This window comes from Dipodomys merriami, unplaced genomic scaffold, assembly GCF_024711535.1.
Source record: "Dipodomys merriami isolate MVZ:Mamm:240054 unplaced genomic scaffold, mDipMer1.0.p SCAF_2, whole genome shotgun sequence".
NCBI lineage: Eukaryota > Metazoa > Chordata > Mammalia > Rodentia > Heteromyidae > Dipodomys > Dipodomys merriami.
Window position 1 is genome coordinate 114,504,464 of NW_027203381.1, and position 27,772 is coordinate 114,532,235.

Here is a 27,772-nt window from a genome sequence, read left to right on the forward strand (position 1 = left end):
TCCGCGCGCCCGGCGCCCGCCATGGCAGCCGCAGCGTCGCGGGGAGCGGTTCGGCCGACCCCGAGCTGGGGCGGGGCCGCGCCCACCGCCCCGGCCACGCGGACGCCTCCACCGTGGCGGTGGCTGCTGTGGCTGCTGCTGCTGCTGCTGCGGCTGAGCTGCCCGAGCACCGCGACGCCCCCGCCGGGTAAGCCTGGGACCCCCGGGGCCTCGGCCCGCGGGCTGCGGCGCTCGCCACCGTCCCGGGGAGGCCCCGGCTGGGGGCGACCCCGCGGGGTTCCCCGGCCCGCGGGATGTCCGGCTCGGGAGCGGTGTGCGGAGGGCCGTGCGCGGGGCCCGGCCGTGGCGAGCCCGGCCGTGGGGAGCCCGGTGGGTGTGGTGGAGGGCGGGGAAGTCCGGGCAGGACCCCCGGGGGTCGGGGGGAGGGCTGTCGCTTGTTGTACCGAGGGCCTCGCGCTCCGCCCCTCCGGGAGGCCGGCCCCCCTCAGCCCCCAACCCCCGCGCCTGCAGCGGCCACCCGAGTCCCCTGATTCCCAAGGAAAGAAGGAAGGAAAATCGGAACCCGGGGCGAGGAGCGCACATCCAGGGCAGGGCCTCCCCGTTGGGTGCGTGTGAGGCCCACGATGCCATTTCCATCGCGTTCCTCGGAATCGCAGAATCGGGACTCTGAACTGTCCCGTGCCTCCAGGTCGGAAGGAGGCTGTCAGCCGAGTCAGGTTTTAAATGGCAGCTCTGCTCTGCCCAGACAGCCACACTCACGTACCACACTTCTGAGCCAGACTGTGTGTGTGTGTGTGTGTGTGTGTGTGTGTGTGTGTGTGTGTATACGTGTATGTGTACGTGTACTGGAACTTGAACACAAGGCCTGGGCGCTCTTGAGCTATATAGCTCCACTATGAATCACCAATGTCCTGCCCAGTGTATAACGTTAACCACCCTATGCTCTTCAGACCCGGGATAATCTATTGTTAAAGATGAATGGAAAGTCTTCTGAACACCTGCATCCTGCACAAAGAACCGAGGTGATGGGTTGGGACAGGAAGGCATGAGATATAAGGACATAATTCATATAGATTACACCTTGCTGCTGCTACCTCTACCTCTACCACCTCCTCCTCCTCCTCCTCCTCCTCCTCCTCTTCCTCCTCTTCCTCTCCCTCTCCCTCCTCCAACTCTTCCTCTCCCTCCTCCTCCTCTTCCTCTCCCTCCTCCTCCTCCTCCTCCAACTCTTCCTCTCCCTCCTCCAACTCTTCTTCTCCCTCCTCCTCCTCCTCCAACTCTTCCTCCCCCTCCTCCTCTTCCTCCTCTTATTTTTCTTTTGCCAGTCCTGGGGCTTGAACTCAGGGTCTGGGCACTGTCCCTGAGCTTCTTTTGCTGAAGGCTAGTACACTACCACTTAAGCCACAGCCTCACTCCAGGCTTTTTCTCTTTATATGGTATTGTGGAATCGAACCCAGTGCTTCAAGCATGCTAGACAAGCACCCTACCATTAAGCCACATTCCCTGTCCTTGCTTGCTTCTTCTTACCATTAATCCTTCATGATTCATTGGCCCCAGAACCTTGAGGAGGAAGGTAGAATGGAGCTTTGTGCACCCCTCTAAGGGCCCAAGGAATCCATGGCTTTACATGGTAGGAGCTGCAGTATCTTTGAAGCCCTGGTGCCCACCTATGGAGTCTGTATTAGTTTCTTGTTGTTGCTGTGACAAATAACTAAGTGACTTATTAAAACAGACTTATTATCTTAGAGTTCTGAAAGTCACAAGTCTGATAGAAGTTTCATAGAGTCAAAGTCAAGGCCCTGAAGTCCTTAATGGAAGAATCCATTGCTTTATCTTTGCCAGCTCCTGAAGAAACACTCTTGTGATTATTTTGACCCACTCAGATATGCCAGAACAATCTCCCAATTTTAGAGTGACCTGATTAGGCACCAAAATTTTATCATGCAATCTCAGTCCCCCCCCCTTTTTTTTTTGGTTGGTTGTGGGGCCTGAACTCTGGGCTTGGACGCTGTCCCTCAGCTCTTTAGCTTAAAGCTAATAATGCTCTACCACTTGAGCCACAGCGCCACTTCCAGCTTTTTCTGCTGAGGAATCGAACCCAGGGCCTCATGCATGCAAGGCAAGCACTCTACCACTGAGCCACCTTCCCAGCCCTCAATTCCCCTTTTCAATGTAACTTAACATACAATATGGGGCCTCTGCCTGTAATAGGACCAAACCACTGAATTCTGTGCTCAGAGTGGAATCACCTACTGGTTAGCCAATGTCTTGGGAAAATCCTGAAATAGTCAGATCTTATTTTATTTGTTTATTTTTTCTGGTGCCAGTACTGGGGCTTGAACTCAGGCCTTTGGACTTCCTTGGCTTTTTCACTCAAGGCCAACTCTACTTAAGCCACACGTCCACTTCCAGCTTTTTGCTGCTTAATTGGAGATAAGAGTCTTACAGATTGTTTACCCCTGTCTGCCCAGCACTAGCTTTGAACTGTGATCTTCAGATCTCAGCCTCCTGAGTAGCAATAACTACAGGTGTGAGCTGCCGGTGCCTGGCTTAGTCATGTCTTTAAAATGACATACAAGTCTTGTCTGGGTTGCATTTGTCCTCACAACTCTGGGAGAGAGTGTTGTTTCGTGAGGCAATTAGGGCTTCCATGTGGAGGAAGGACTGTTAGAGAGCAAAGTTTGAGCGTCATGGAGATGGACCACAATCATTATGGCATATTTCCAGGCCTGTATATAAAGTAACCCAGTCCTTCCTTAGAACAATGCGTGAGGCACAGATGTCTACCCCAGAGTCTAGTATGTGTACTCTTAACACACCTGTGGCAAATAGGACTCAGGTGTAAACAGTGTCGAAGCAAGAGATGGTTTCACTTCTGTCTGGGGTCCTGGAAACATGGCAGGAGGCACTGTGAGATGCAGAGAGGACTGGAAAGGTCCCGGGAAAGGGAAAGTCCCGGGAAAGGGAAAGTCCAGGGCAAGGTTTCCAGCAGGGAGTGTCCTGGGCGTTTCTCAGGAGGAGGGGAGCCCTGTGGCCTGGAATGTACAGTGTGAAGATCAAGGCCAGACCTTCTAAGGTAGAAGCGGGCACTTTTCCAAAGGTGCTTTTTAGGGGGGGGGGTTGGGTAGGTCGGTTATGGGGCAAAAGGGACTTTCAGATGTGATTAGAGACCCAGAATGGGACAGTGATCCAGCACTGCTGCGCCGTGTGTGCTCAGTGCCAGACTAATGTCCTTGAGAGATGAAAAGAGGAGGAAGAAGCTCATACCAGTAGCTCATGTCTGCAATCCTAGCCGCTCAGAGGCTGATATCTGAGTAGTTTGAAAGCCATCCAGGTAAAAAAGGAGCAAAAATACTGGACTGCTGGCTCCTCAGGAGGTGGAGATCTGAGGACCCTGGTTCAAAGTCAGCCCAGACAGGTAAATCCTTGAGACTCTTATTCCAATTAACTAGTACACACACACACACACACACACACACACACACACACACACACACAAAGTAGAGGTGTAGCTCAAGTGGCAGGGCACTATCCTTTTGCAAAAAAGTCAAGCAAGAGCTCAAGAGTAGGAGCTTAAGCCTGCATACACACAGAAAAAAGCTGGGCTGGAGGTATGGCTCAAGTGGTAGAACACCAGCTGTGATCAGTAAAGCCCTTGAGTTCAAACACTAATACCAACACACACACACACACACACACACACACACACAGAGGCAGGAAAGAAACAACCTAGACTGGTCAGCACAAGAAGGACTGAGGCAGAGTTGCTAGAGGAAAGAACCATGAACCAAAGAATTTGAGCCAGAAAAGCAGAAAATACAAAGATACGTGTTTTCCCTTGTCACCTGCAGAGGAAGGCGGTCCCTCTGCCATCTTGACTTTAGGTCAGATTTCTTTATTTTTGTTGTTGGGAGACTGGGACTCAACTCGCTGCTGATGCTTTGCTCAGTGGCTGGGGCTCTTACATCTTTTTCTCCCCGTCCCCTTTTCTTCTTGTAGGTTAAACTTCTACCTCTAGAACTGTGAAGATTTTTTTTTTTTTGGTCGGCTGTGGGGGCTTGAACTCTGGGCCTGGGCGCTGTCCCTCAGCTCAAGGCGAGCGCTCTACCACTTGAGCTACAGCGCCACTTCCGATTTTCTGGTGGTTTATTGGAGATAGGAGTCTCACGGTCTCTCCTGCCCGGGCTGGCTTTGAACCGCGATCCTCAGATCTCAGCCTCCTGAGTAGCTAGGATTACAGGCGTGAGCCACCAGCGCCCGGCTAGAACTGTGAAGATTTTTAAGATAACATGGGTTGCTCTACGGGACTGGATGCATACATTCAAAGGAGGCTCTGGGACTCTTGCTGGTGACTAGACTCAGGCAAGCACGCACCAGCGCTGTGGGCCTTACACAGGCCTCCTGGGCAGCAAGTCCAATGTTCTCTGCTTCATCTGGCACGCACCTTGTGCTAGATGGGCCAGGTACCCACCGCAGCGATTTGCCTAGCTGCTTTTGGCCCAGGCCCGGTGTGACTTGCGAGGAGCATTCGTTCGCTGGCTGAATGAGGAGCTAGCATGAACGCGGCCAGAGCGCACAGATGTGGAGGCAAACACGAAGCTGCCGGCTTTTGGGGGCGTATCCTCCAGAGGCAGCAGGGGGCCATAGTGTGGGCCCATCCGCAGGGTCGGACCCTTTTACTGAGAGTGTGTGGTTTGAATTTCCTGCTTCCTGCTTCAGACTCATGTGTTTCAACCTTTGTCTTTCCACCTCTGAACATTTCTCCTTAATCTTTTAATCAGAGAAAGTGTTATCATTATCATCGTTGCTTCTTGAGAAAAGGCGAGGTCCTGGTGTGTAGAATACCTGTCTGTAGAGTGGGACATGGGCTGGGTTGGGGGTGGTTCATGCCCGGTCATCCCACAGGGAGATTCAGAGGCACCCAGCAAGTATGTTTTCCATTAGTGATGCCTCTTGAACTTTTCATGTACATAAGAATCAGCTAAGGAAGTTTGTTGAACATACAGATTTCCTAGCTGGGCCCTGGTGGCTCACTCCTGTAATCCTAGTTACTCAGGAGGTTGAGATCTGAGGATTGCTGTTCAAAGCCAGCCTGGGCAGGAAAGTCCATGAGACTTTTTTTTTTTTTTTTTCTGGTCATGGGGCCTAAACTCTGGGTCTGGGCGCTGTCCCTCAGCTCTTCAGCTCAAGCCCTAGCCTTGAGCTGAAGCCCTAGCACCACTTCTGGCTTTTATCTGCTTACGTGGTGCTGAGGAATCAAACCCAGGGCCTCATGCATGCAAGGCAAGCACTCTACCATTGAGCCACCTTCCCAGCCCCTCCACGAGACTCTTACTTTCAGTTAACCAGCAAAAAGAAATGGAGTTGTGGCTCAAATGGTAGAATTCCAGCTTTGAGCAAAAAAGCAAAGGGACATTGCCCAGGCCCAGTGTTCAAACCCCACAACTAACAAAAAATGCCATCCCCCTCAAAAAAAATACCCACAGATTTCCTGATCTGGGTTGGGTCCAGGTTCGCATATTGTCTAATGTCTCAGTGTTTAATGCTGAGGGTCCCTGAGGAGTAAAGCCACTGTGATGAACACAATTTTTTGGGGGGGGGATCTGGTCATGGGGCCTGAACTCTGGGCCTGGGTGCTGTCCCTTAGCTCTTCAGCTCAAGGCAAGCGCTCTACCACTTGAGCTACAGTGCCACTTCCAGCTTTTTTTTTTTCCTGCTTATGTGGTGCTGAGGAATCGAACCCAGGGCCTCATGCATGCAAGGCAAGCGCTCTACCACTGAGCCACCTTCCCAGCCCTCAAATTCTTTATTGTGATTAAGTGATTAATTTCCCAAATTTCACAGTATTGTGGGATAATGATGTTTAAAGTCACAAACACATTCTAAATTTAATGGGGCAAATTGTCTATTGTGGTCTATAACATTTATGAGTTTTTTTTTTTGTCGGTCGTGGGGCTTGAACTCTGGGCCTGGGCGCTGTCCCTCAGCTCTTCAGCTCAAGGCGAGCGCTCTACCACTTGAGCTACAGCGCCACTTCCAGTTTTCTGGTGGTTTATTGGAGATAGGAGTCTCACGGTCTCTCCTGCCCAGGCTGGCTTTGAACTGCAATCCTCAGATCTCAGCCTCCTGAGTAGCTAGGATTACAGGCGTGAGCCACCAGCGCCCGGCTACATTTATGAGTTCTATGAGCTTTGCAATACAGTTATTTCTTCCACATCAAAATGTACATTTCTTTTGTTTTGCATCGCATCAGCTGTTCCCTCCCTCCCATCGCTGCCATTGAGTTGTTTAGTTCATTTTGATGAATGTCCAGTGCAGCTGATGGGTCCCGCTGTTGTATGTTTTTCCCTGTTTCCCTCTAGTTCTGTGTCATCCTCCTAGTTTCCCTCTCCCTTGTGCACGTATATACCATACATGTGATCAGCAGCATGGGCTTATTTAGTAGTGATTCGACCAGATGAGTATAAGTCCTTTGTTTCTTAAGTCTTGTTAATTTTGTCCTCTCATCTTACATTTTGGATTTAGCATCCACTTATCAGGGAGACCATGTGCCGTTTGTCTCTTCGCTCTTGGCTTACCTCGCTCAACATGATTTCTTCTAGCTCCATCCACTTCCTTGCAAATGGCATTATTTTGTCCTTTCTAATGGCTGCATAATATTCCATTGTGTATAGATACCACAGTTTTTGGGTCCATTCATCTATGGTGGGGCATCTGGGTTGTTTCCATATCCTGGCTATTGTGAACCGTGCTGCAATAAACATGGAGGTGCACGTGTCCTTGTATACTGGTTCCTGTTGTTCAGGATAGATGCCTAGAAGTGGTATGACTGGGTCGTAAGGGAGGTCAATATTTAGCTTTCTGAGGACCCTCCAGACTGCTTTCCAAAGTGGTTGTATAAGTGTACATTCCCACCAGCAGTGTAATAGGGTTCCTCTTTCTCTGCATCCCCTCCAGCATTTGTCATTGGCTGACTTTAGGATGTGGGCCATTCTGACTGGGGTAAGGTGTATCTCAGGGTTGTCTTTATTTGTGTTTCCTTCACAACCAGGGATGGTGAACATTTCCTCATGTGTTTCTTTGCTATTTTTATTTCTTCATCTGAGAAGTCCCTCTTTAGTTCCCTTGCCCATTTAGTAATTGGTTTGTTGGGTTTGGGAGGGATTAGTTTTTTGAGTTCCCTGTATATACTGGATATTAACCCCTTGTCTGATATATTGCTGGTAAATATTTTTTCCCAGTTAGTTGGTTGTCTTTCTAGCTTGGTTGCTATAGCTTTAGCTGTGCAAAACCTTTTTTTTTTTTTTTTGTCGGTCGTGGGGCTTGAACTCTGGGCCTGGGAGCTGTCCCTCAGCTCTTCAGCTCAAGGCGAGCGCTCTACCATTTGAGCTACAGCACCACTCCGGTTTTCTGGTGGTTTATTGGAGATAGGAGTCTCACGGTCTCTCCTGCCCGGGCTGGCTTTGAACCGCGATCCTCAGATCTCAGCCTCCTGAGTAGCTAGGATTACAGGCGTGAGCCACCAGCGCCCGGCTATGTGCAAAACCTTTTTATTTTAAGGTAGTCCCATTTGTCGAGTCTCTCTCCAATTTGTTGTGACCTGGGACTCTGTTCGGGAAGTTCCTGCCTGTGCCTATAATTTCAAGTGTCTCTCCTACTTTGTGCTGCAGTAGTTTCAGAGATTCAGGTTTGATATTAAGGTCTTTAATCCATTTTGAGTTGATGTTGGTGCATGGTGATAGGCTGGGCTCCACTTTTAGTTAAATTTTGTTTTGTGCTGCTCCTGGGGCTTGAGCTCAGAGTCTGGGTGCTGTCCCTGGGTTTTTTTGTTTGTTTGTTTTTTTGTCGGTCGTGGGGCTTGAACTCTGGTCCTGGTCGCTGTCCCTCAGCTCTTCAGCTCAAAGCAAGTGCTCTTCCACTTGAACCACAGCGCCACTTCCAGTTTTCTGGTAGTTTAATGGAGATAAGAGTCTCATAGACTTTCCTGCCCCGGCTGGCTTTGAGCCATGATTCTCAGATCTCAGCCTCGTGAGTAGCTAGGATTATAGGCGTGAGCCACCAGCGCCCAGCAAACACAATTCTTAACCCAGGTCATGTGCCCTTCAGCTTGGCAAACTTGATTTGGGGTGTTTGTCCATGTGTGTGCACACCTAGGACTTCCACTCAGTCTAGGGCAAATGCAGCTCCACGGGGTGTTGTATTATTGATCCATCCTGTATTTCTCAAAGAAGAAACTGAGGCCAAATCAAACCCAGTTGCAAGTGGTCGTCCTGGCATCTGCGTCCAGCCAGACTGTGTGTCCCAGCATCCACCAGCTCAGGCCTCCCTTTCTCTTCCATTGTCAAGGGTCAGTGTCGCCATCTTGTAGTCTCGGGCAGGGAGAGGCCATGCCTGGGAAAATCGGCAACAGCATTTCTTTCTTTCTTTTTTTTTCTCAGTCATGGGGCTTAAACTCTGGGCCTGGGCGCTGTCCCTCAGTCAGGGTGAGTGCTCTACCACTTGAACCACAAAACTACTTCCGATTTTCTGGTGATTTATTGGAGATAAGAGTCTCATGGACTTTTCCTGCCCAGACTGGCTTTGAACCGTGATCGTCAGATCTCAGCCTCCTGAGTAGCTAGGATTACAGGTGTGGGCCACCGGCGCCCCGTTCAGGCAACAGCATTTCTGCACTTTGACAAGGCCTCAGTTGCATGAGTGACTCCGACCATGTTCCTTGAAATCTTTTTTGTAATTATTTTTTCTCACAAGGGTCTCCCTCTTTCCTCCTTCCCTTTCTCTCTTCCTTCATTCCTTCCCTCCCTTCCTCCCATCTTCTATCCCTTTCTAGACTCCTTTTCCCAGCTGGCTGCTCCTCAATACCCAAAGATTCACCTATACAACGAAGAGCAAGTTCTGAGCTGGGAGTGGTCGTCCGCAAACAATGACACAAGACCAGTCGTCTACCGGGTACAGTATAAATAGTAAGTGGGCTGTTCTGTTGGTGAGCTCTCTGGGAGTTGTGGGGGAGTCCTGGAGAAGCTTAGAGGCTTCTCGTTACTGCCTCTCAGTAGGATTGCAGTCAGATACCGCTCTTGGAAGGATGGAGATTTTGTCTGCTCATCTGAGTGTTTAACACATGATCAGAGAATCATTCTTTCTAACCACATGGATCTCTTGCCTGGGCAAAAGCTTATTCCTTCACTCTTTCAGTATAAGCATTCATTTCCAGTCTTGGAAGAATAAGAGGCAGTTTTTTGTCTTTGTCTTGTTCAGGTAAAATCTGATTTAAAGCTGGGCATGCTTATCTGCAGCTATGATCCTAGCACGTAACGAGACTGAAGCAGGAGGATTGTGAGTTCCTCAGCCACATAGAAAGACCTGGTCTCAAAAAAAGAATCTCACTTACTTAACCTTACAAGCCAAATAAAGCCTGATTAGAAATTTTGTCAGTTAGCCGGGCGCTGGTGGCTCACGCCTGTAATCCTAGCTACTTAGGAGGCTGAGATCTGAGGATCGCGGTTCAAAGCCAGCCCGGGCAGGAGAGACCGTGAGACTCCTATCTCCAATAAACCACCAGAAAACCGAAAGTGGCGCTGTAGCTCAAGTGGTAGAGCGCTCGCCTTGAGCTGAAGAGCTGAGGGACAGCACCCAGGCCCAGAGTTCAAGCCCCACGACCGACAAAAAAAAAAAAAAAAAAAAAAAAAAAAGAAATTTTGTCAGTTAGCTACAATGAATTCTGGTTTGAATACTGAATTATTCCAGTCCCTTTATTCTCTTTCTCACTTCCTTTTCAAGCTTTTCTATTGTTGGCTATCAATCAATTTACAATATAAGCACATCTAGAAAGAAAGTGGGAAAAAATCTTAAGTCCTTAGTTTCATTTATTTATTTAAATAAGTTAATTGAAGATTAAGGTAAAATTATTGTTCAAGTCATGTTATACTTCTTGATTATCAGAATGTAAAGAAATAACCCTCAGAGCTCGTGAGAATGTGATTGATAGAGTAGATGCATGATTAAAATTAGCTCAGCCCTATTGAAAAAGCAGGTCTCCATCTTTTCTTTATGCAGTAAACAATCTCTATACTCGAGGTTATACATTGAATGTACAGGCACAGGCTAACCTATAGTTGAGCTGTTAGGCAATCTCTAGGAAAGATAATTACAAGGCATCCTAGGTAATCTAGTGGAGTTTCAACTGTGTAAATTTTGGAATTTATGGTAAAGAACAGGAAGAGAATATGGGAAGAATATTCTTGACAGTTGATTTGTTATAGAAATGGGTTTCCAGATGATGTCTTATGCATGTTTTATGAATCCATCCTAACAATATGTGAATGTAAATTACATCTACCAGTTACTCCATTAATAATAAATTACCTACATGGACCAATCCGTTAATTTCAAGATGGTGGACTGGGGCTGTAGCTTAGTGGTAGAGCACTTGCCTAGCCTGTGAGAAGCTCTCGCTTTGATCTCCAGCATTGCAAAACAAAATGAACCGTACCCAGAGTTCTCAGGCACAGGTTCCACATGTCCAGTCTGGCCGCTTTCCCTAAGTAGGGGTGAAGAACAGAGAAGGGGGATTTCTTACCCAGTCCTGACACTACCCCAGCAGAGGTGAACTAAGCTCTTCAGGTCAGATGTGAGCTTTAGGTTTGACTAGAGGAAGACTTGTAGCAAGGGAAGAGATGTTTGCATAATCAGTGAGCAGACCTGGCCACAGGCAGGGTCTGGTTGATCGTCATCTTGGGATTGGTCAGACAGGCCTGGTCACAAGAAGAAAGTCACTGGTAGCCAGGCTGCTGTTTCAATTTTTGTCACAAGATACAGTTAATCAGTCCTCTCTTCCTGGATTCCAATGTGGCTACAAGATGACTGGTGAGAACAAAGCCTGATATGAAGGAGAAGCAGAGAGGCTAAGCTTTCACCCAGATTTTAGTCCCATTTTGGACATCTGCAGAGTCAAAGCAGGCACCTGCAAAAGCAGGGGCAGTTTTTGTTTTTTTGTTGGTCATAGGGCCTGGGCGCTCCACCGCATGAGCCACAGTGCCACTTCCAGTTTTCTGGGGGTTAATTGGAGATAAGAGTCTCATGGACTTTACAACCTAGGCTAGCTTTGAACTTCAATCCTCAGATCTCAGCCTTCTGAATAGCTAGGATGACAGTTGTGAGCCACCAGCACCTGGCAGTTTTTTTGTTTTTTGTCTTCTCAGCAAACGCAGTTTCTCAGTCTCTGTTATAAAAACAAAAACAATTTCAAGCAGCATCCACAAAACAAAACAAAGCAGAAAAAACTTCCCCTCACTACTCTGGGCACAATCTCCTAGAACTAACGCGCAGCTTTCAGTAAGAGGAAGTCCCAGAGGATTTCTTGACTAGCATTCTTTAGTCTCGAATAGGGAAATAAGTTTTTGTGTGTGCGCTGGTACTTGGAGCTTGAACTTAAGGCCTGGGTACCGTCCCTCAGCTTTATCAGCTCAAGGCTAGCATTTTCCCACTTGATCCACAGCTCCATTTCTTGCTTTTTGTTGGTTAGTTAGAGATAAGACTCTTGCAGACTTTCTTGCCTATGCTGGCTTTGAACCACAATCCTCAGTCTGAGCTTCCTTGAGTAGTTAGGATTACAGGTGGGAGATACTGGCACCTAGCACATTTTTTGATTATTAAAAACTTCTAGTTTGTTGTTGTTGTTAAGTGGGGTATGGAGTCTTGATTCGTTTCCCAAGGCTTCTGGCTCAGCTTTCCAGTAGCTAGGATTACAGTCTTGTGGCAAGCTTACTAAATCTTGTTAAAGAGCCTTTAACAGAATTTCATATCATAGACTAACTTGATTTGTTTTCTTTTGGGAAAGTAATTTTAAGCTATTTCTTCAGGCACAGACATTGAGTTGTTTAAAAAAAAGAAAAAAAGAAGAGCTGGGTGCCAGTGGCTGACACCTGTAATCCTAGCTACTCAGGAGGCTGAGATCTGAGGATCGCAGTTGGAAGCTGGCCTGGTCAGGAAAGTCCCTGAGACTCCTACCTTCAATAAACTACTCGGAAAAAGCTGAGAGTGGGGGCTGGGAAGGTGGCTCAGTGGTAGAGTGCTTGCCTCGCATGCATGAAGCCCTGGGTTTGATTCCTCAGCACCATATAAACAGAAAAGTCTGGAAGTGGCGCTGTGGCTCAAGTGGTAGAGCGTTAGCCTTGAGCTGATGAGCTGAGGGACAGCGCCCAGGCCCACAGTTCAAGTCCCAGAGCTGACAAAAAAAAAAAAAAAAAAGCTGAAAGTGGTGCTGTGGCTCAAGTATTAAGAGTGCTAGCCTTGAGCAAAAGATAATCAGGGACAGAGCTCAGGCCATGAGTTCAAGCACCAGGACTGGCAAAAAAAAAAAAAAAGTCACTGAAAACTAAAATTGTCTTTTTTTTTTAAATTATAGCTTCAATGATGGAAGAGAGGCTTTGCTTTTGTCGTCCTTTCTTATATGTTGGAGACTTTGTATTTATCTTAAGGACTGTATAACTTTCCATCCAGTTTCTTTGTGGTAAAGCAGTGTGGTAAAGCATCTGAAGATGCTTTTTTGGCTTTTTAAGAATCACCATTCCTTGAGATTAAAGTTAAATTACAGGTTGTAGAGAGTAGCCTATAGGCTGTTTGGCCCAGTGTTTAGTTTTTATTTTTAGTTTGTAAAATTAGTAGCCAAGATGAAGAACTCTGGAGATTTTGCAAAACAGAACAAACCCTCTCAGTTGCCTTGGAGCTGCGGCTGTCCAGGCGCAGGGTTCGAGGTCGGGCCTGGCTGGTCCGCCGCCAGGCTCACGCCAGACACCCTGCCTTCTCCAGACATTTGTGCCTTTGTTGGTTTTTTCACTTTACTAGTAATACATGCTCTTTGTGGAAAATCCAGAAAAGCAGCAAGAAGAAAATTAAAATAATTTATTGTTCTACACTTCAAAAATCATCATTCTTTTTTCATTTTTGTGTTTTTCTCTCAATTTTTCTTTTTCACCAAAGGCCTGCACTTGTTTGAAATGTGTGTATATGTGTGTACAAAGAGCACAAAACTAGGGTTACATTGTTATTCTTGCTTCCTTTTTCTTCTTTCACTTACTGTAGTTAATTTTGTGAACATCTTTTTCCTATAATTAATTTGTGTGCATATTTGTTGTTTGTTTTTGTGCTGATAGTGGGGCTTGAATTTACCGCCTTATACTCTTGCTTGACTGATTCATTCAAGGCTGGTGCCCTGTCACTTGAGCCACACTACTACTTCCAGCTTTTTTCTGGTTAACTGGAGCTAAGAGTCTTGTGGACTTTTCTGCTGGATTGGTTTTGAACTTTGATCCTCAAGCCTCAGCTTCCAGAATAGCTAGAATTACAGGCATGAGCATTGCTCAACGTTCTGTTTAAACTTTGTCAGTTGTGGGTCTTGAACTCAGAGCCTGGGTGCTGCCCCTAAGCTCTTTTGCTCAAGGCTAGAACACTGTCACTTTGAGCCACAGCGCCTCTTCCAGTTTTCTGGTGGTTAATTGGTGATGTCCCATACTTTCCTGCCTGCGCGAGCCTTGAACCACAATCCTCAGATCTCAGCCTCCTGAGGAGCTGAGAATTACAGGCGTGAGCTGAGCCACCAGCACCCAGCTCTGTTTAAACATTTTTATGGTATGTTTAAGCATATGAAGTGTTGCATGCGATTTGTGCAGCTTTCCCCCACGTATGAAATATTGACAACTGGCAACTGTCAGAGGTCTCTATGTAAATGCTTTCTTACATTTCTGCAAGAGGGCTGCAGGGTCAAAGGGGCAGACTTAGTTAACATTTTCTAGTGTCCTAACAGGATGGACAGGTCCCTGTTGCTCAGGTACCTCCTGGGGCAGACCATGAGCCCCGGAAGGGACAGGGGTGCGGGGGAGCGGGGCCCTGTACTGCAGCAGCTGCCTCCCTGTCTCAACACGATGGTAGACGCAGATGGTGCCTCCGAGCAAGGCCGGGGGTGCCATCCATGAGGACCCTGTAGTTTCTAGACACACTGCCTGGGTGCAGTACTCATGAGGGCCACAGAGCTCTGTGTGTGGGCTTGGGTGATCTCTCAGGAGGAAGCTCTTCGCGTGGTTCCCGTTCCTATCCCAGACACTTCCCCCTCCTCCACTTCCGGTTCCCATCACGGATACTTCCCATTCTAAAAGGCCTGCTAGGGTTGGATGTCTCAGAGCGTGAGCTAAGGAAGACTTGAAGCCTCTCTGACTCAGCCTTGTGTCAGATCTTGTGGGTGTGTCTGTGTGTGTGCGTGTGCACGTGTGCACGCATGCCCCAGTATTGGAGCTTGAATTCAGGCCCTGGGCGCTATCCCATATAGTTTTTCACTTCAGTTGGTGCTTTCCCGCTTGAGTAATAGCACCCAGGCCCAAAGTTCAGGCCCTAGGACAGGAAGAAAAAAATTTAATTTTTCTACCTGGGGACCAGTGGCTATCACTATAATCTCAGCTAGTCAGGAGGCTAAGATCTGGTCTCAAATTTTAGATCCTCTGGCTCAGCTTCCAGAATGCCATTACAGTTTTATACCTACGTTGCCAACTGCAATGGAAAATATTTGGCCAAACAAAGGAATGAAGAACGGATATGTGCTATAACATGATTAGCCCTGTCCCAAGCAATCAGTGAAAGGTACCAGACACTAATTCTGTCTTCTGATTCTATTCATATTGTATGAGTCCATTCACAATAAGGAAGTCTATTGGGACAGAAACTAGATTAGCGGTTACCTGGGAGGGAAAATGGAGAGGCCACATGGTTTCACATGGAGTGATAAATCTTGTAAAAATCAGTCTCATGATGATGGTTGCATGTTTTTGCATATAACCTACAAAGCAGCTGGGTGCTGGTGGCTCATGCCTGAAATTCTAGCTGCTCAGAAGACTGAGATCTGCGAATCATGGTTTGAAACCAGCCCAGACAGACAAAGCTAAGAGTCTCTTATCTCCAGTTAACCAGCAAAAAGCCAGAAGTGGAGATGTGCTAGAGTATCAGTCTGGAACAGAGTCAAGTGGCAGCATGACGCCCTGGGTTCAAGCCCCAGCACTGATACAAAAAATTAAAAAAGTTGGGCCAGGTGCTGGTGGCTCACGCCTATAATCCTAGATACTCAGGAAACTGAGATCTGAAAATCATGGCTTGAAGCCAGCCTGGGCAGAAAAGTCTGTGAGACCCAATACACCACTCAGAAAAAGCTGCAAGTGGCACCTCGCTCACGTGGAGGAGCCTCAAGCACAAAGAGGCTCGGGAACAGTGCCCAGGACCTGAGTTCAAGCCCCTGACCAGCCAAAAAAAAAAAAAAAGGTGGATTTTATGCTATGTGAGTCAGTTTTCAATAAAGCAGTATTTTTACTTGGTCTTTTCTAGAAGCCCAAGAAGTGATATAATGGATATTTTGAAAAATAGCTTCTGGAGACATTGTTCTAGAGGAAGAAGAGAGGTTGTGTGAACTAAAATCCTGTTGTCCTTCTCAGCATCACTAGCGAGCATTGGCATGATGTCACAGTGAACTCCGTGGGCGTGAACTGCACAAGGATCCCAGAGACACAGTGTAACCTCACCAACGCCAGATTCCTTCGATGTTCCAGTGTGTCTTTACGTGTTCGAGCTGAGCTGGGGGAGATTGTTTCTGCCTGGACCACAGGGCTTTGGTTTCAGTACTATCAGGATGGTAAGAGACCTTGTGTATAAAAATTCCTTTATGGTTCCCAGGTTCTCTTCAATGAAAGATATGGGGTATATAAGCTTATGGTCTCTGTTAAGTTGTGTGATGAATGTTGAAGTTTTGTTGTGGTCTTTTGTCTACTTTTTATGTGTTTAAATTCCAAAATGGTGTCAAGTACCATGAGTGTGACAGCGTTGCCTATGATCACATAACACCTGATTGGGAATCAATACTTCAGATGGGACAATTATTTTTTTTGGGGGGGTGGTCTTGGGGCTTGAACTCTGGGCCTGGGCGCTGTCCCTCAGCTCTTCAGCTCAAGGCAAGTGCTCTACCACTTGAGCCACAGCGCCACTTCTAGTTTTCTGGTGGTTTATTGGAGATGAGAGTCACACGGACTTTCCTGCCTGGCCGGCGTTGAGCCGTGATCCTCAGATCTCAGCCTCCTGAGTAGCTAGGATTACAGGCGTGAGCCACTGGTGCCCGGCAACAATGTTTTTTTTTTTTTTAATCTGTACAAAAAAAAAAAGTAAACAAGTTGGGTGCCAGTGTCCTATGCCTGTTAGCTGTTTTGGAGGCTGAGGAGTGAGGTTTGAAGGCAACTCTGGGCAGAAAAGCTTATGAGCTTCTTGAACTAACTACAAAAAAAAAAAAAAAAAGCTGGAAGTGGCACTGCGGCTCAAGTGGTAAAGTGCTAGCCTTGAGCAGAAAAACATTCAAGGACAGTGCCCATGCTCTGAGTTCAAGCCCAAGGACTGGCACAAAAATAAACTAAACACACAGAAAACAATTAGTGACTTGTCTAGGTGGTGTGGTGGATGAAGCAGAAATGTTGAGGAAGTCCCTACTGGCCAATCATTTTCTCCTAGCAGCCTTATCCTTGAGTAGAGTGGATGACTATTCAATTGGGAAGTGGGATTTTGAAGAAGGAAAGTCATGATAATTAGCAAAACTGCCAGGACATGAGACACATTGTCAGAAGTAGGACCAGGCTGAGCATGGCTGGCTGTCCTCCGGTCCTGAGTTGAGCAGTGCTGTGCTTGGTGGTCATTCTCCACACTCTGGCTTCTGAAGTTCTCCAGTCCCACGGATACCTTTGTCCCTGGGGACATTAGATGCAGTAAGCCATCCTCACGTGATTTAGCAAGGGGAGGAAAGGGTAGTTGGCAGTGGCAGGCTTTTTTTTTTTTTGTCGGTCATGGGGTTTCAACTCTGGGTTTGAGCGCTGTCCCTCAGCTCTTCAGCTCAAGGTTAGTGCTCTACCATTTGAGCCACAGAGTCACTTCTGGCTTTTTATCTGCTTATATGGTTCTGAGGAATCGAACCCAGGGCCTCATGCGCAAGGCAAGCGCTCTACCACTGAGCCATCTTCCCAGCCCTCCGCCAGTTTCTTCCATCTTTCTAAAATTTGTTGTGTGTGTGTGTGTGTGTGAGTGTGTGAGTGAGTGAACTCAGGACCTCACAATCTCCCTTAGCTTTTTTGTACAAGGCTGGTGCTGTAATACTTGAACAATGCCTCCACTTCTAGGTTTTTGCCAGGTAATTGGAGATAAGAGTCTCACATGGCTTCATGCAATCCTCACATCTCAGCCTCCTGAGTATCTAGGATGACAGGCATGAGCCACCTGTGCCAGGCGAGTTTCCTCGCCTTTAGGAGTGGTGCCTGTCTAGGCGATGGCGTGGCTGCATGTGAACACACCAGCTGTGTCCTTAGTGCCCTGGACGCTGCCCCGCTGGCTGCCCATTGTCTCAGCGGGCCCTTCTTCCTTCAGTGCTTTGGAACATGGCTGATCTCCACCTTTAGATGAGGCTTATGCCTTGGATGACAGTCCCAGCCCCTCTTCTCTTCAGAAGGCAGATCTGAGCTTCGTCCTTTCAGCGGCCAAGTGTCCATGTGTCCATACCGTGTCCATGTGGACACAGACACAAACTGAAGAAGGTGTCCTGTGCGGCGAGAGTCCTGCAGCTGGTGCCAGGCCCCGACGCCGGCGTGCCTTCCTCGTACTCACCTCACTGTGAAAAGGGAGGCTGGAGAATGGAAGTGCCGGGGATCTGAGAGGCTTCAGTGAAAGAGCTCTTTGTCCTCAAGCTCCCCCTGGCTGGCAGAGGGCGGGCTGGTCCTCACTGCCAGCCCAGCATTGTCAGGACACAGCTCCTCCACCAGAACAAGTGAAACCAGAGGGAACGCATGAGGACCAGTTGCTTTCTCACAGAGAGATAGGCCAGACTATGTGTGTCAGCGCCCAAGGGAGAGTGTGGAAGCATAAGGGAAATCCAGCCCCCGCAGTGTGAGCATGTCACTCATGGTTGACATCCATGGGGCTGCCTCTTCTGGAAAATGGGCAGAAATAAATCTCTTAGAATATGAAGGATACAACCTGTACTTGGATCTGAGTTTCCCCTGGTTAATTGGACCAGGCACAACATGCGCTTGCTTGATAAACACTATGACCTTTCATCTCTGGTGCTCCATAAAACACAGTCCTTGACTGTCCTGTCCTGTGTATTACGGGAAAAGCCTTAAACAGACATCCAGGGCATCGTTTCTGGGTTATGTTCAAATTTACAAGAACCTCACAGACAAAAGTTAGTGAATAGAATCCAGAGGTCGTGGCACTTCCCTGTTGTCTCAGCTAGACAGGAAAATCATTGGAGCTCAGGAGTTGGATGAGTCTAGGAACCTAGAGACACCCTCACCCAAGAATAATAATAGTAATAAGAAAGTTAAGACCAATTTTGTTCATTTCTACTGGAATAGGTAGAGGCTAATACATTTCCCCCTCTTTTGGTCTAGGGGTATGTCTTAAGTAGTAGAGTACCTGCCTAGCAAGTGCGAGGTCCTGGTGTCAGGAGGAAGAGGGATGGGAGGGGAGGGGAGAGAATGTATAAATATATGTGTATATATATATGTGTGTATGTGTAGAGAGATGATAATATGTACTGCACGCGCATGTGCTTTCTATGCATCTGTATGGTGTTGTGTTTGTAATTCTATTTCAGTTACGATCGGGCCTCCAAAAGACATGTTGGTGACCCCAGAAGCAGCTTCCCTTCTCATCAGGCTCTCCTCTCCCTTTGAACTCCCTAGGAAGTGCGGGATCATGTTTGTCTATTACATCCATTACTGGGAAGAAGCAGGAGTCCAACAGGCAAGAGCATTTTTCTTTTTTGATTTGCTTGGCTTTTGATTTTCTGACTTAGGAGAAGAAAGAAAACATGAACGTGGGCCAGGAGAGCAGGAACTCCCAGTGTCTAGCAGGGGCACAATCTCAAATCCATGGTAGAAATCCATCTCCTTGAGGTCTGCTCAATGTAGTGATTCTGGAAAGTGGGTGAGCCCAGCTGGGGCCCAGGTGGAGTTGTGAAAGAAGTGTTAGTCCTGGCCTCTGTGGACTGCTGAGTTCAGGTCCTGAGCCTACATTTTTTTTGGTCAGTTGTGGGGCCTGAACTCTGGGCCTGGGCGCTGTGGTCCCTCAGCTCTTCAGCTCAAGGCTAGCACTCTACCACTTGAGCCATAGCACCACTTTTGGTTTTCTGAGTGGTTTATTGGAGATAAGAGTCTCTTTGAACCAGGATCCTCAGATCTCAGCCTCCTGAGTAGCTAGGATTACAGGTGTGAACCACGGACACTCGGAGCCAGTACTAGGGCTTGAAGTCAAGGCCTGGGCGCTTTTTCACTCAGGGCTGGCACTCTACCATTTGAGCCACTGCTCTACTTCTGGCTTTTTTAGTGATTAATTAGAAGAATCTTCACAGATTTGTCTGCCAGGTCTGGCTTTGAACTGTGATCCTCAGATCTTAGCCTCCTGAATAACTAGGATTACAGGTATGAGCCACTAGGCTCTGGCTTCCTGAGCCTGCTTTAATTCTCATTGTCAAAATTCATCATTATGCACATTGTGCTGAGACTCCACCCCTCCACCCCCCCCCCCCGCCCCCGCACCTCAGACCCTGGCCAGGTGGACTAAAAGAATGCTGTCACCCATTTCTCCCCTTTGAGGCCTAGACTTAGTATGCTACCCATGATGCCTTTGCTACATCTAGGCTTTGGTAGGGAGGTGTTGCTGGACCTGTTTGTGTTCAGTTTGAGTCATGCCATAGCTGTCCACAAACAGTCTTGTGGAGGTCCATTTTAATGATTGGAAAGCGTCCAAAACACACATGGGCGAGCCTGGGTCGAGGCTGCCTTGTCAACAGGCTTTGTCTCCCTTAGATAACAGCATTCTCATAGTCACTTTCCATGTCCCAGAAAAGGAATTCACTACTGCAGTCTGCAAGTTTACTATGTAAGTAGTTTGAACAGTTTCCAAGAAAGACCTAAGTAAGCTAGGTGCCTGTGCCTCACTCCTGTAATCCTAGCTACTCAGGAGGCTGAGATCTGAGGATCACAGTTCAAAGCCAGCCAGGCAGAAAAGTCTATGAGACTTTTTTTTTTTTTCTTGTCGGTCATGGGGCCTGAACTCTGGGCCTGGGCGCTGTCCCTCAGCTCTTCAGCTCAAGGCTAGTGCTCTAACACTCGAGCCACAGTGCCACTTCCGGCTTTTTCTGCTTTATGTGGTGCTGAGGAATTGAACCCAGGGCCTCATGTATGCGAGACAAGCACTCTACCACTGAGCCACCTTCCCAGCCCCCATGACACTCTTATCTCCAGTTAATCACCAGAAAACTAGAAGTGGCACTGTGGCTCAAATTGTAGAGCGCTTGCCTTAAGCTGAAGAGTTGAAGGGCAGTTCCCAGGCCCAGAGTTCAAAACCCACGACCAAAACTAAGATTTAAGTTTCTACTTGTAGCTGAACACCATTGACTTGCATGTGTAATCTTAACTACTTTGCACCTCTCTCTGAAGATAGAGGTTCAAACCAGTTAACCACCAAAAAGTCAGAAGAGCAGCTGTGGCTCAAGTGGTAGAGCACCAATCTTGAACAAAAAGCTAAGGGTAAACAAGAGGCTCTGAATTAAAGCCCCACTACTAGTACCAGAAAGTAAGTGTGTGTGTGTGTGTGTGTGTGTGTGTGTGTGTGTGTGTGTGTGTGTGTGTGTGTGTGTGTGTGTGTGTGTGTGTGTGTGTGTGTGTGTGTGCGCGCGCGCGCGCGCCAATGGAGCTTCCTAGGCCTCAAAGCCCTAAAGTGTCAGCATTTTTCATGACTCGACTAACCAGTTTTTGCAGACAGAACTTGACCTCTGCAAGCTAGTGATTCTAAAACATCTTCTAACTCTTTGGTTGTGTCTAGTGAATCTGAGTAAACACTGGAAAAGCTAGAAGCAGCTTGATCCTGTCTCTGTGTGGTTTACCTGTGTGGTTGTGGTATCATTAATACAGGTAAAAGGCCCCATGACCTGCAGTACCATCTTGTTGGATAATTTGAAGCCATTAAAAGTGTATTGTTTACAAGCTGAGGCACGTTTGTCTTTGCAAACCTCTAGACCTGGACGTTTAAGCAACGTATCTTGCTATGAAACAATGGCAAAAGGTAAAGCATGCTTTCTTACACCCTCTTTCTAGCTTCTATAAGCAAGATAAAGAATTTCCCCACTGAGCTGGGTGCCGGTGGCGCCTCTCAGGAGGCTGAGATCTGAGGATCGGGGTTCAAAGCCAGCCCAGGCACGAAAGTCCTTGAGACTCTTATCTCCAATAAACCACTCAGCAAACCAGAAGTGGCACTGTGGCTCAAGTGGTACAGTGTTCCCCTTGAGCTGAAGAGCTCAGTGATAGCGCCCAGATCTAGAGCTGAAGAGCTCAGTGATAGCACTCAGGCCCAGAGTGCAAGCCCCACAACCAACAACAACAATAAAAAAGAATTTCCCAAAGTAGTTTAACTAGGGAGTGCTTACAATGTGATAGAAAGTAGAACAGAGACCCATACAGAAGTACTTCACTGAAGCCAGGCACCAGTGGCTCACACCTGAAGTCCTAGCTATTCAGGAGGCTGAGGATTGCGGTTCAAAGCCAGCCCAGACAGAAAAGTCCATGAGACTCTTATCTCCAATAAACCACCAGAAGCTTTAGTGGTAGAGCACTAGCCTTCCTTGAGCTGAAGAGCTGAGGGACAGCGCACAGGCCCAGAGTTCAAGCCCCACGACCGACAAAAAAAAAAGAAAACAAAAAAAGAGTGAGAGGCCCTGAGTTCAAGTCCTGGCACTAGAAAAAAATATATAGTACTCAACTGCCAATACTGTGAGCATATGCTACAATCTATAGTAGCATGGGCTGCCGACAGTTCCCTTATTTTATTATACACTAACCCTGTCTGGGTGCAAGTTGGGTATTTTTTTTTTTTTTTTTTTGTCAGTCGTGGGGCTTGAACTCTGGGCCTGAGCGCTGTCCCTCAGCTCTTCAGCTCAAGGCGAGCGCTCTACCACTTGAGCTACAGTGCCACTTCTGGTTTTCTGGTGGCTTATTGGAGATAGGAATCTCACTGTCTTTCCTGCCCGGGCTGGCTTTGAACCGCGATCCTCAGATCTCAGCCTCCTGAGTAGCTAGGATTACAGGCGTGAGCCACCAGCGCCAAGTTGGGTATTTTTAACCTGAATATTTGAGAACAAAAATATTTCAAATTCTAGAGTTTTTGTTTTCAGATTTCAGAATTTTTACATACATTTGAGATGTCTTTGAGGATAAGACCCAGTCTAAACACAATTTTCATTTATGTTTCATGTGTGATTTTTTTTTTTTTTTTGGTCAGTCATGGGGCTTGAACTCTGGGCCTTGGAACAGTCCCTGAGCTCTTCACCTCAAGGCTAGCGCTCTACTAATTGAGCCACAGCACCACTTCTGGTTTTCTGGTAGCTAATTGGAGATAAGAGTCTCATGGACTTTCCTGCCAGGACTGGCTTTGAACCTTGATCCTCAGATCTAGGATGACAGGCGTGAGCCACTGGTGCCCAGCTTCATGTCTATTTTATATGATACTTACAATAGCTGTTTTGACAGTGATCTGTCACATTGGTTCAAATGTGGCATTTTGCAGTTGAGGCATGGTTTTTCAGGAGGGTTGGATTTTGGAGGATTTTGCAATTCGGATTTTTGGATAAAGGATACTCACCCTCTAATAATTTAGGCATACAAGGCAGGGACAGAGAGTGAGAGATCTGTTCCTTTTATTGGGACCTGAACATTGTTTAAGCAGTAATGGGTGAATAATAAACTGATATTTACATCATGTGCGTAACCTCATTTTCACTTCTCTTGGTCTTTTTAGCCTCCAGCAAGGTGCAACAAGTGGCCCTGATCTCTGTGGCCATTTTTTTAGTATTACTGGCACTGTCTGCTCACTTGCTGTTCAGATATAAAAGCCAAGTGAAATACTGGTTTCACACTCCACCAAGAATCCCATCACAAATAGAAGAGGTAAGTATGCACAAATGGGTCATATCTGACGGTGTCCACTGTCCCCACAGTGAGCAGCAGTGGACAAAACCGTGAACACAGAGCTTTGAGTTAAGCATGGCGTAGAAAGCCAGGTGCTGATGGTTCAAGGTAGCACAGGGATCTTGTTCTCAGGACAGTGCCTAGCAGAGCCTGGCTGGATGCGGTGAAGCCACACTTTCACCTTCAGGAAGGAGGAGAGGCTGTAATGCAGCCTAGAGTAGACAGTACATGTGGGAATGTATGTGCACAGAACATAAGGAAATGAAACAATCCCAGAGTGTGACCACACAGCCTTGTACATCAATGCTCAGTATAGACACCAGTATTTTATAGGATTTGAAGCAGGCTTGTGGTCTTATTCCTGCACAGTTCCAGCCCTTGGGGCTCTAGGATATAGTTGGATCTTCTAAAGACTCAGGACACTTTTTTTTTTTTTTTTTTGTTGGCTGTGGGCTTGAACTCTGGGCCTGGGCACTGTCCCTCAGCTCTTCAGCTCAAGGCAAGCGCTCTACCACTTGAGCTACAGCGCCACTTCCGGTTTTCTGGTGGTTTATTGGAGATAGGAGTCTCACGGTCTCTCCTGCCCGGGCTGGCTTTGAACCGCGATCCTCAGATCTCAGCCTCCTGAGTAGCTAGGATTACAGGCGTGAGCCACCAGCGCCCGGCAGACTCAGGACACTTTTAAGATTAAAAACTTAGTCAAAAAAGCTGGGTGCAGCCGGGCGCTGATGGCTCACGCCTGTAATCCTAGCTACTCAGGAGGCTGAGATCTGAGGATCGTGGTTCAAAGCCAGCCCGGGCAGGAGAGACCGTGAGACTCCTATCTCCAATAAACCACCAGAAAACCGGAAGTGGCGCTGTAGCTCAAGTGGTAGAGCGCTCGCCTTGAGCTGAAGAGCTGAGGGACAGCGCCCAGGCCCAGAGTTCAAGCCCCACGACCGACAAAAAAAAAAAAAAAAAGCTGGGTGCTGGTATCTCATGCCTATAATCCTAGCAACCCAGGAGGTTGAGATCTGAGGATCAAATTCAGGGACAGGGCTAGAATGTAGCTCAGTGTCAAAGCGCTTGCCTAGCAAGTGCAAAGTCCTGGGTTTGATCCCCAGTACCAAAAAAAAAAAAAAAAAAAAAGCAAACAAACAAAAAGAAAGATTCAAAGACAGCTCAGGAAGCAAAGTCCGTGAGACTCACTGCTATCCCCATTTAGCCACCAAAAGCCAGAAGCAGTATATTTTAGCCTTGAGCAAAAAAGCTCAGGAATAGTGGTCAGGCCCTGAGTTCAAGCCCCAGGACTGGCATAAAATAAACAAGCAAACAAAAAACATGGTTTACTCAAGAGAAGAACACTTAGCCCCAGTACTAGCACACACACACAAAAGTATTTTTATGAAACTCAATATTTTGTACAGCTAATGTGTGCCAATTAAATATGTATGTATACATAGGTATGCATATATGATAAAATATAGGTAGATGTGAGTAACTCTAGAGCACAATCTAGCAGCACAATCTCCTTGTGGTCTACCATAGTCCTTGTTTCTTCTGCCTTGTTCCTGATGTATTTAAAGAGCACAAGCAAGGGCTGGGAATGTGGCTCAGTGGTAGAGTGCTTGCCTTAAATTCATGAGGCCCTGGGTTTGATTCCTCAGCACTACATAAGCAGCAAAAGCCAGAAGTGGCAATGTGGCTCAAGTGGTAGAGCTTTAGCCTGAGCTGAAGATCTCAAGGACAGTGCCCAGGCTGAGTTCAGGTCCCACGACAGACAAAAAAATATATATTGAGCAGTGCCTCCAGGTTGAAATAATCATTGAAATAAGGAGCACAGGCATGATCACAATCCCCTGCTAGAAGCTCGCTAGTTAGCACTGTCATCACATAACAGCTCTTGGTGGGTCTCAGAATTTTACCTGGCATTAATAATCTTTCTCTCAGCCAAGTGCCAGTGCTAGTTATTCAGAAGGGTGAGATCTAAAGATCGAGGTTCAAAGAAAGCCCCAGCAGGAAAGTTCATAAACTGTCAAAAAAAGCCAGAAGTAGAGCTATGGCTCAAGTGATAGAGTGCTAGCCTTGAGCAAAAGCAGCTCAGGGACAGAGCCCAGGCGTTGAGTTCAATCCCCAGGACGTGCACCCAAAAAAAGAAAATAAAGTTAAAAAACCAAACAATCTCTGTAAGTGGAACAGCAGCTGGGCCCTGGTTGGTGCATTTGCGCGTGGTTCCTCTGGGGTATGAACCTGGAACCCCATCTTTCCCTTCACTTTCTTGAGAAAGTGTGCTAGACTCAACCAAAAGTTGCTGGAGTTACATGAAACAAATGAATCATGTTTCACTTTGATTTCTGAGGTTTCACAAAGGCACGTGATTCCATTTCGTTCCTCTTTTAATCAACCACAAGCTGACAGTATTTGTGTGTGTGTGTGTGTGTGTGTTTTCAAGGTACTTGTTTCTCAGTCATGTGGTAAATCTGTGGCACAGGAGGAGTAAAGGAGAAAGCTTAATGTTAGGAGACTTCCTTCCACATTGAGGACACCCCCAGCCACACCCTTCTAGAGCAACCATGTGGGCCTAAGGACTTGAGGCCAGAACTCCGCCCACTATGATGTTTCAGGTTGTTTTGTGCAGGGTAGAAGCCACAGGTGGAAGGAAGGGACGGAAAGCCGTGCTGCCCGCTCTTCCTCATGCCCCAGCACAGTGTGACAAAAGGTCCTCTTCCTCTTTTACTGAAAAGTTAACATTTTTGAAATGCGTTACTAAATGTGCTATTAATCATCTTCCCTCAGCATGGATTCCTACTTGCATCCTCCAAGTTCAGCCCTTTTTTTTTTTTTTTTTTTGGTCTGGTCATGGGGCTGAACTCTGGGTCTGGGCGCTGTCCCTCAGCTCTTCAGCTCAAGGCTAGCGCTCTACCACTTGAGCCACAGCGCCACTTCCAGCTTTTTTCTTATTGCTTATGTGGTGCCAAGGAATCGAACCCAGAGCCTCAGGCATGCAAGGCAAGCGCTCTACCAGCCCTAAGTTCAGCCCTCTTTTTAAACTTCGGTAGGCGAATGTAGTTGGTCCTTGGATTAGTATTATAGTTATGACTAATTAGGACTCAAGTATCAGGAAGTTTTTCAGTGCCAGGAGGGCCGCTCAGTGGTAGAGCACTATATAGCATGTGCTAGGCTCTGGGTTGGATTCCCAGTACCACAAAAAAAAATTATTTTAAGTTAGACATCAGTGGCTCATGCCTGTAACCCTAGCTACTCAAGAAGCTAAGATCTGAGGATCGTGGTTCATGGCCAGCCCCGGCAGGAAAGTCCATGAGGCCATCTCCAATTAACCATACACACACAAAAAAGGAAGTGGTACTGTGGCTCAAAGTGATAGACTGCTAGCCTTGAGCAAAACAAGTACAGAGGCAGTGCCTAGAGATCCCGAGTTCAAGCCTCAGGACCAGCACACGACACAAAATTATTTCACTGATAGAAAAAAGTTATACCTTAATAAAATGTGACTATAGCAGCTGAGCACTGGTGGCTTATGCTGTAACCCTTGCTACTCAGAAGTCTGAGGTCTGAGGATCATGGTTCAAAGCCAGCTGGGGCAGGAAAATCCACGAGACTCTTAATCACAAAAATCCAAAAGTTGAGGTGTAGGTCAAATGGTAGCGCACCAGCCTTGAGCACAAATCCTGAGGTAGTTTCTGAATTCAAGCCTAGAACTAGCATACACCAAAAAATATGAATACAGGAACTGGAAGTAAAGGTCTGGTACGTGGAACTGATAGCCTAGTTACAGTCTTTGTTTTCAACCTTCTCTAGTATTTGAAGGACCCAGTTCTACCTATCTTAGAGGCTTTGGACAAAGACAGCTCACCAGAGGATACCTGGGACTCTGTGTCAGTCATTTCATTTCCAGCAAAGGAAGATGTTCTCCAGACACTTGAATCAGAGCGCTGATCAGCCTGCTGACACGAGAAAGGGGACACGGGGCGGGGAAGCCGCAGACATCCTGCCCGCACCTCAGAGCCCAATGTGCCACACCTCCGCCTCGCTAACTTCTGATGATGCCTAACAAGGCATGTGAGATCTCAGGGGTCACACAGATTCTTAGTTTTTTTTTCTCTAAGAACTCTCTGAAGCATACAAGTTTCTGGCATGTTTCTATAGAAATATCTCAGAAAACTGAAGCTTTCTCTTAAACACTAAACATGTAATTACCTGTTGGTAACGTGAAGGAGGTCTACCGGGATGTTTTTCTTCATTATTGGTAAGTCCTGGCCATCAAAAGACCACATCCTCTTCAAACTTCTGGAAGATGAGCTGCCACACAGTGGACCCTTAGTGGCCCCTTCACATTTTTAGCTTAAAATGCGATGAATCATAGACTAGGAGTGGAGCTCAGTGATCCAGCGCTTACCCAGCACTTATGAGCCCTGGGCTCCATTTCCAGCACCACCAAAAAGAAAAAGGAGCCAGTGATGGTGGTTCACACCTCCTGTAACTCAGAAGGCTGAGATCTGAGAATTGTGGTTCAAAGCCAGCCTGGGCAGAAAAGTCCATGGGACTCTTCAGTTAACTACCAGAAAACCTGAAATGGTGCTGTGGCTTAGTGGTACAGTGCTCGCCTGAGTGAAAAAGCTCAGGGACAGCACCCAGGACCTAAGTTCAAGCCCCATGACCCACAAAAAAAAGAAATTGTCTTGTACATATTTGCCTAATAATTTGTCTTTCCAGATGTTGGAAATAAAAAATTTTTAAGCGTA

The 27,772-nt window shown here is 47.2% G+C and overlaps 1 protein-coding gene across 1 annotated transcript; it reads left to right on the plus strand.

The window, feature by feature from the left end:
• Ifngr2 (interferon gamma receptor 2) lies at positions 1-27,772 on the plus strand. Its single transcript, XM_070030596.1, has 7 exons — positions 1-187; positions 8,831-8,963; positions 15,471-15,667; positions 18,662-18,810; positions 20,982-21,132; positions 22,861-23,009; positions 26,829-27,772. Exons 1-7 carry the CDS (start codon positions 22-24, stop codon positions 26,964-26,966), a joined length of 1,083 nt encoding a protein of 360 aa, XP_069886697.1. The 5' UTR covers positions 1-21; the 3' UTR covers positions 26,967-27,772.